The 9,152-nt window shown below is 34.0% G+C and overlaps 1 protein-coding gene across 1 annotated transcript; it reads left to right on the forward strand.

The window, feature by feature from the left end:
- Positions 1 to 2,164: 2,164 nt before the first annotated feature.
- LOC127789264 (vacuolar cation/proton exchanger 3-like) lies at positions 2,165 to 6,570 on the forward strand. The gene is made up of 11 exons (XM_052318126.1): positions 2,165 to 2,525; positions 3,145 to 3,212; positions 3,325 to 3,353; positions 4,797 to 4,993; positions 5,109 to 5,321; positions 5,427 to 5,561; positions 5,688 to 5,804; positions 5,902 to 5,955; positions 6,051 to 6,167; positions 6,264 to 6,354; positions 6,451 to 6,570. The coding sequence occupies exons 1-11, from the start codon at positions 2,250 to 2,252 to the stop codon at positions 6,492 to 6,494; spliced, it is 1,341 nt and encodes a 446-aa protein (XP_052174086.1). The 5' UTR covers positions 2,165 to 2,249; the 3' UTR covers positions 6,495 to 6,570.
- Positions 6,571 to 9,152: the final 2,582 nt, after the last annotated feature.

A 9,152-nucleotide genomic window follows, 5' to 3' on the forward strand; every position in this document is an offset into this window, starting at 1 on the left:
TCTTAGGGTATGATCACTTAATAGGAGATGAATTGAATGATTAAAATTTTTATAAATTTAATAAATATTTTTTATTAATAATTTTATTAAAGAATATATATTTTCTAAATATAATAATTTATGTTTGAGATTAATATAGTAATGCAAACCACAAGAAATAACAAAAATAAATGAGATGAGATAATAGACAATTTTAATTGATTCGGTGTCTCCACACACACAGTCTATTTTTCCAAGGTCTAATCACCTTTGGGGTTCCATTAAACCAATTTCACTAAGGTTTACACACTACCTCACCTTGAAAACTAGATACACTCTACATTATAATTAGTTTTAGATAACCACTATACCAAGGTTTTATCACTACCTTACCTTGAAGACTATATTCACCTAGATTTTAATGGTCCTAAGAAACCAATATAATCCATAACAAATGTTTAAATAGTTACAAATATTCATCCACTTTTGGACACAAATGAATAAACAATTAATAACAAATATACAAGGTAACAAAATTTAGATAACTAAATTTGTGACCTTTGATGGAGAAATTTGGAGTAAGCTTGAAATGTTTTTTTCCTTTTACCTTGTGACTCTTCAGTGAATGTGCAAAGTCGTTTTGAGAGTATCGGATTGCTTTAGATTTTTACTTGAGACTGTTTGTGATCTTGTGGGAGCTTTGAATGTGCAATTCGTGCAATTGGTGATCTTCAAAACGAGTCCCATGAATTTATTGTTGAACACTATTCCAACAGTTAAAATTCTGATCATTATACTGAGAGTCGACTTTCAAGAAACCGAAAATCGACACTTGTTTGATATTCAAGGGTTGACTTTCAATAGCAAAAGTTAAATTTCGCTAGCACTCATTTGACAATTTTTGTAATTGTCAAAAATATAACCGTCGTGGCATTAAGAGTTGACTTTTGGATGCCAAGAGTCGACCTTTGGTCCAGATAATTAAAAAATAATTTTAATGAAAAATATCATTTTGGTAATACATATATTATGTCAAAATATTTTATAAATTAATCAAAAATAATTAAGTATTACAATTTATTTAGTAAAAATATTTTTTTTTGTTAATCATCAAATTTTAATTTAAATAGAACAAGTTGGATCAAGAGATGTCTCCTTCAATGGCCAACAAGACAACAATACGTTAGGGACTAAAAATGAACAAAATAATGTGAAATATATCAAGTGTTCATTTTATAAATTAATCAAAAATAATTAAGTATTACAATTTATTTAATAAAAATATTTTCTTTTTTGTTAATCATCAAATTTTAATTTAAATAGAACAAGTTGGCTCAAGAGATGTCTCCTTCATGGCCAACAAGCCAACAACATGTTAGGGACTAAAAATGAACAAAATAATGTGAAATATATCAAGTGTTGATTTTACAAATTAATTAAAAATAATTAAGTATTACAATTTATTTAATAAAAATATTGTTTTTTTTGTTAATCATCAAATTTTAATTTAAATAGAACAAGTTGGCTCAAGGGATGTCTCCATGGCCAACAAGCTAGCCAACAATTATATGTTAGGGACTAAAAATGAAAAAAATAATGTGAAATATATCAAGTGTTCATTTTCAAAAAATATAGGGGAAAGGGTCAAAGAAATTTGATGAGAAAGAAGAGGAGAAACTAAAAACATAAACATCCAAAGCGGGGGAAGGAAGAAGATAAGTATAAGTGAGTTTAAAGTGGATGCGGCCATTGGATGGGATCTGTCTCTGCTTTGTTTTAGCATCAATGAATGAACGAATGAAGAGCTCAAAAGTACTGTGTGGCTTTCACAATATATAGTAGTGTACCTTCAATAATTATCTGATATCTGGGAGTCCACCAAACAACCAAGGAGATATCACCCACCCGTTGAACTACTTCTAAGTGTAACCTAGTCTAGTCCAGTCCAGTACCCACAAGCCAAAACAATCAACAGTAAAATGTAAATAGAAAATAGAAGAAAATGACGCAACCAAAACAGAATAAACAATTTTTTTTAAATATCTCTATGTGAAGCTTCCTGGAAGATGCATTTGATATCTAATTGATGCAATGCAAAGCAAGCACAGCCTAGAGTCCTATTTATAAGTGTGTTCGGGCCAAACACCAACAAAGAGCTATAAGGCATCTCCATCCATCCCAGCATTGAATCTCACCTTCGTGAGCATATCATCGATCACTGATTATAATTTGAACAAACTTTGATATATATATATATATAACTTGAGAAAATGGCTTCAACTGCTGAGCAATGGCAGCTGCTGGAGAATGGCAACATCAGAGGGATGAGCAAGGAGATTACGAAGCATGGCGGCCGGACGACACATAACATGTCGCCGTCGTCGCTGCGTAAGAAATCTGATCTGTCCCTGGTCTCCAAGGTCCCTTGCGGCATCCTCAGAAGGCTGCTGGCTAACTCTCAGGAGGTTATTCTTGGAACTAAGCTCTCCGTTCTCTTTCCGGCCATCCCCTTTGCCATTCTAGCCCACTGCTACGGCTTTGGAAGAGTGCGTATTTCTCTCAATTCTCTTTTGGGCTTTGCTTTCAACTAATCAATGGAACAGTTATTTTAATTAATTAATTAATTTCACCACCAACTGCATACTCTTTCTGGCAGCTAAGTAATTGTCGTGTTTTCACCAGTAGTGGCATATTCCATTGAAAGCGTCGCCTTTTCGACAGAATCTTATCAGGTCTGAAGCGGGTTTAATTAGTTTTGTATATAATTAATTAGTCAAAACTTCCGTTGTGTAAAACAAGTACTACTTGTTCTTAATCAAGCTCCATCCTTTCTTAGAAAGACTTAACAAATATTATAGAATTCTCCCTTTCTCTCTCTGTTCTTTCTTAGAAAAACTTAACAAATATTATAGAATTCTCCCTCTCTCTCTCTCTCTCTCTCTCTATACATTCTCCATTTCCATTACGACACGTCAGTTCAAGGGAATAAAGGAGAATAAATCAAAGTTAATTATAAAGAATACATACATACATACATATATACATTTACGCCATAGATTAGTAGTTAAAATATACGTTGGTCTGAGGAACAATCTCTTAAACAACTGTTATCACTGATTCTTTTACAGTAGTTAACATTATTTTTATGTGTTATTCTGGAGACAGCCAGGGATTTTTGCTTTGAGCTTACTGGGAATGACGCCTCTTGCTGAACGTGTCAGCTTTTTGACAGAGTAAGGATCTAAATCAAGCCTTACACTCTCCCTTAATCTTCACTACTTACTGTTTCTGTTATGCAACTGATACAGTTTTATTATTCATTTCTTGTGTCATCATGTTTTGCAGGCAGATTGCCTTCTACACCGGTCCAACAGGTTAATTAACTTCTCCACAATTCAAATCATGAATAATATATTGTTAATTAATTAATGATATATATATATATATTCTATGATCTGCACTGTCAGGCCCCACTCATCTATAGAAGGTTACAGGAGGCAGTAGTGATGATGAAACTGACAAAGAACAACATATATAAAGATGCCACGTCTATGTGGTCCGATAACGACCGTCGGAGCCAAAAATTAAATAATAAAAAACGTTAAAATAATATAATATTAAAAAAATATATCAATAAATTATACCATTGACAAATTTTTATATTTTAATGTCGTCAGATAATAATAATATTATTAATTTTATTAAATATTTTTTTTAATATACACAATTAAATTATTATTTAATCATTAATCTCTAATTTAATTGTATAACCAAGTTTTGATAAGTTTTATGACAGACTGTCGTTCAATCATTCATCTCCAATTCAATTGCGTAGTCGAATTTTGACAAGGTTTATAACAGAAAATATATTTTTTTGCCATAGTTTCAAATATGTAATTGATAAATTTATAACATAAAATGAAAAAATTAATCTCTTCAGTTAAAACACAGTTAAAGAAACGATCAAGGGAGGTTAACATACACAAAAGAAAAGTGGGTTAGATTTTCATATATCTTATTTTTAATTTTCGGTCAATACTAAAAAATGCACTAATAGTCGCCACCAGCCACCGTGGCTAGTGATTTTTGACGATCAGAGTTAATCACCGGATACCCTTATTCCCATCGACAAACATACCAAAAAATTAGTAAAATCTAACAGTCAAATTTCGTAGATCTAACTTTAAATTTTTAGCCAAACCCAATATGCGTAAACACACTGGCAGTCACCACCAGGCACCGTGACTGGTGGTTTCTGGCAATCAGAGGCAACCACACTACACCCTTATTCCCATCAACCAACATACCCAAAATTTAGAATTTTTTAAAAATTCAAGATGGGCATTCAGAAAAAAAAAATATAAAAAAAAATCAAGTTATTATATATGATAGATTTTTTTTTTTAAAAATCCAGTTGCCCAACCTTGGCTGTACACACACACACCTTAATTCAAATTTTATGATGAGCTTGGCTGGCTTTGTTGGCACAACCTATATGGCGAAATCAATGGCTAAACCAGGAGCAAAGAGACGCGTCTGTCGCTAAAAACTGACCTCACAAAACAGTAAAAGTAGTTCTCGACAATTTTATTTTTCTTTTGTCACAAATAGTACTATTAGTGACAGACAAACTCATCGCTAATAATTATATTAACATAATTAGTGTAAGTTTTTTCGTCACTCAAATCACATATAAGTCTTGAGTCACACACACACACATATAAGTGTCAAAACATAGTTATGTGACATTTTAATATATCAGCAAAATGAACAATATTTAGTAATTAATTTACCTTCATTAATTTGGTGACACACAGTGGGAGGGCTGCTGAATGCAACATGTGGAAATGCCACAGAGCTTATAATAGCACTGCTTGCTCTCATCCAACACAAAGTAGATGTGGTGAAGTACTCTCTCTTGGGCTCCATCATCTCTAACCTTCTCCTCGTTCTTGGTACCTCACTCTTCTGTGGTGGCCTTGCCAACCTCACTAGGGAACAAAAATTTGAAAGAGTAAGACAAAAAATATCTTTCACCATTTCTAACCGGATTAATTAATTTGTGCATGATGATCAGTTCCATGGAGATTAATTCACTGATCTGCATGTATGTTTTGATTTAACAACAGAAACAAGCCGATGTGAACTCGCTCCTCTTGATGCTGGCATTGTTGTGCCACATGCTGCCCATAATGTTCCGGTATGCTGGAAAATATGACAGCGCGACTGCAGAAGTGACGCTTCTTTTGTCGCGAGTGTGCAGTGTTGTCATGCTTGTCGCTTATTTGGCCTATCTTGTATTCCAACTGTGGACACACCGACAATTGTTTGAAGCACAGGAGGTGAATTGCCCTTGAACCTGCAGTAACAGTAAGGCTACATATATGCAATTTTGTATGATTGAGAAATACTAATTTAATCACTATTATTGTGCATAATATGACCAGGAAGAAGATGAAGAGAGTGATACTGTGATCTCAGAAGAAGAACCAGTGATTGGATTTTGGAGTGGATTTGCCTGGCTAATTGGCATGACTTTGGTCATTGCTTTACTATCTGAGTACGTTGTGGGAACAATTGAGGTAATTAATATAACATTAGTCCAAATGAAATCATCAAATTCAAAATGATCACTTTCATTGATTCTTTTGTAAGATTTCTCAATTAATTGACATTAATTAACCAAATACACCTTGGGTAATTAACAGGATGCATCAGAATCATGGGGTTTATCTGTCAGCTTCATCAGCATAATATTGCTACCAATCGTTGGAAATGCAGCTGAACACGCTGGAGCGATCACATTTGCTTTCAAAAACAAGTTGGTCAGTGAACTCTTCATTTCCTTTTCCATTTCTCCTCAATAGTTTGAGTTTGATTCTGAGAGTACAGATTTTTCATTTTTGTGGGTACTTAATGCAGGATATATCCTTGGGAGTAGCTTTAGGATCTGCAACTCAAATTGCATTGTTTGTGGTAAGCATCCAAGCTATCCTAAAATGGAAGCTTTACTAAATAAATAAAAAAAAAAAAAGATGGTTCTGATGGTTTTAATTTTACGTTTTTCTCAGGTTCCACTGAACGTGGTCTTCGCTTGGATCATCGGTGTGAAGATGGATCTTGATTTCAATCTCACTGAGACCGGCTCGCTCGCTCTCTCAATTATAGTCACAGCTTTCACTTTGCAGGTAATTAACTAAGATCATCACTTAAACTATTTTTGTTGCAGCTATATATATCATTCATCATTGAACTAACATATACCAAACTGTAAATACCTATAGGATGGGACTTCTCATTACATGAAAGGATTGGTTCTTCTGCTGTGCTACATTGCTATTGGGGCTTCTTTTTTTGTTACTCAATCCCCAACAAGTAAGCCCTTGTGACAAAACTATAGTCATATCATTATGGCAATATCAATTCTTGCATGTTCTTATATTTATACTTCTCTCGAATTTTTTCTCACAGATCAATCAAATGATGTCAATTTGGGAATTCATTCATCGGCTTGAGGAAACTTCAGGGCTCGATAGCAATGTGAGAAACTCAAATAAATGAAGATATATGTACATGCTTAATTATGATATTGAGAAGAACTTATTATTTCATGTACTATATTTCGAATGCAGTCTTCGGCCTTGCTAGGAGTCACTGGCAAGCCCGGACTTATAGACAAATCAAAGAGCCGATTGTCTCAGGGCCAATAATTATGTCAATTTAGGGGCCATAAATTTGAAAAACATTTTACTACTATTTTGTCCCTGTGTCAAAATGACTATTTTGTCCCATATAAATCTCACCCCCACCCCTCCCCCCCCCCCCAAAAAAAAAAAAAAAAAAAAATCTGCAGAACGCCGCATTCTCTCTTGCAAACTCTCCTTCCTTCTTTCATAAACGTATATACACACGATTTGGGGTAGGCCGAAAGTTTAATCTTAGATCTATAGAGATTCGGCCATTGGATTTTGTTGGTTTTTTGATATGTTGGTCGATGGAGATAAAGGTGTCGGGTGGTTGTCTCTAATCGCCGGAAACCACTGGCCACGGTGGCCGGCAGTGGGGTCTGCCAGTGAAATTTCCTTTTTGAGCTATTTATATTTTTGTTATTTTTTATAGAATATGTATATATATATATATATATCTTAGTGAATTAAAAACTCTGGTAATGGATTATGGGTAATTAGGATTTTATGCATTCATTGATTTGACAAAAGAAAAAAAAATTATTCACCCACAATAGGTAGGTATTGAGATTAAATTTCCTGTTGAGATCATTGATGAAAAAAATTAAAGAACTTTAGGAACATGTAGTGTAGAGCAAGATGTAAAGCATAAAGAATTTATGTTTTATTGTTATATATTCTCGTGTCATAATTTCTATTATTGGGCCAAACATATGTAAGTATTTCAAATATTCTATTTTTAAAATAGTATTTCAAATATTTATTCTGGTGTACTTTAGAATGCTACAATTCTAAACTCAATTATTAATCACTAATTCATTTGTGAATTTTTATTGATTTGTTGGATTCTAATTTAAAAATTAAGTTTAATGTTATTATTGCTTAAGTTTAAAAATTAAATTTGATTGATATTTTTGTCTCCAAAACTGTAAGGAGAATAGTTTTTAATTGACTAGTTAGAAAATTTTCGATTTTATCCTGATATGGTATGAATATTTTTTTTATTTTATTATAAAAAATAAAATTTGAAAGTATGCTATGATTCGAATCCCAAGTTTTACATTTTGACTCAGAACCCTAAAATCTCAGGTACAGCACTCGTCACTAGCCATGAATTCTTGAGGATGTTTGAACTCATTGGATGTGCATTTGTTATTCTTTGGTTTTGATTGTTCTCGATCGGGCGCAGTAAGTTATATATAATCAACCTGAAGTTTCAGCTTCCTTGTATTTGAAGAGGCTGCACTCCCTGGGAAGTCAAGAATAAGAGGAGGAAATAACATAGCCAGCAGCAGTATATAAGCAATATTACCATATGTGTTAGTGGGCTTCACCTATAGGTTTTGTTAGATTTTCATGGCTGCCTTTTGTTCCTTATTGTAGTAATAAAGTTGTAGCAAAACTGTCGTTTGCTTGCTTTAGCAGTGGAATAAATCAGTGAATAAAAATTGTTAATGTTCATGCTTTTTTGTTACTGTTGGAGTTAATGTGTTGAGATGATCAAAGAGTTTCTTAGATCTCCAATGTGTCTATATTTCCAAGGAGTTATAGATACTGATATCTCATGGCAAAAACGCAAATTAATTTATAAATGATAATAAACGGGTTAACCCGGAATTGATCGGGTTGACCCAGTGACAGAGGAATATACATGTTGATTCAATCAGACCTATGATATTGTGTTTAAGCTCCTAGGATTGAAAATAGTGGCGGTTGGGATGTGCCTTAAGCTTTGGGCCATGTAACAAAGATCCTTGGATTCCATTATCATAACTTCTAAATGAAGCTAGCGTCCATGACGTCCTTGATTATGGCCAAAACAATCATAAATGGCATTAGAGGATCAGTGTGTTACATTAGTGAAATCAATCGAGGGGCTCCTTATGGAGGGATAGGAGGTGCCAACAGTTTTAAGAGGTTGACTAGTTATGTACTTGAACTAGGGATAGATTTGAAAATTGAACAAAAGGCTAGGGAGGAGCAACAAGGGTTACGAGTCAAGGTCCAACGTCAAGGGCCTGAGATAGGGTTAACCATGCAAAAGCCACTTCTTAATGCCCAAAGTAGTAAAAAATTATTGCTCAAAAGCGAACTTGTAGCAACACATTGGCAGTGAAAAAGCTTCTTGGTAATAGCTCGATTGTTCTCCTTCAAACAATGGGATATGCACAAGTGTGCTTCAGTAGGTGGTTTTCTACAAACCTGCAACATCGACAGCTGCTCTCTTTTGGTAGTGAGCGAATGCAATGGAATAATTAATAGTGGCGGCACATTTGTCTTTTCCTTGGTAATTAACAACTACAGTCGATGACTATAAATCTCAAACCTTGACAAAGACAATGATGGGTCCATGACAAGTGGCATGTTGGTCACCTCGACGTAGTAGTCAACGCTTCTTCCAAAGCAGCTGTGGTGGGGGGCTCCTCCTAGTGGTCACAACTAGTTTTCTTTCTTGTACATAACAATTGCTTAACAGAGTCCTCTCTA

This window comes from Diospyros lotus, chromosome 13 (assembly GCF_014633365.1).
Source record: "Diospyros lotus cultivar Yz01 chromosome 13, ASM1463336v1, whole genome shotgun sequence".
Lineage (NCBI taxonomy): Eukaryota > Viridiplantae > Streptophyta > Magnoliopsida > Ericales > Ebenaceae > Diospyros > Diospyros lotus.

Bases quoted from the DNA above. Each gene is read 5' to 3' on its own strand.
- LOC127789264 (XM_052318126.1), top strand. From the start codon at position 2,250: ATGGCTTCAACTGCTGAGCAATGGCAGCTGCTGGAGAATGGCAACATC. The intron at 2,526-3,144 runs GTGCGTATTTCT...TTCTGGAGACAG, and splicing joins ACTGCTACGGCTTTGGAAGA to CCAGGGATTTTTGCTTTGAG. The intron at 5,562-5,687 runs GTAATTAATATA...GGTAATTAACAG, and splicing joins ACGTTGTGGGAACAATTGAG to GATGCATCAGAATCATGGGG.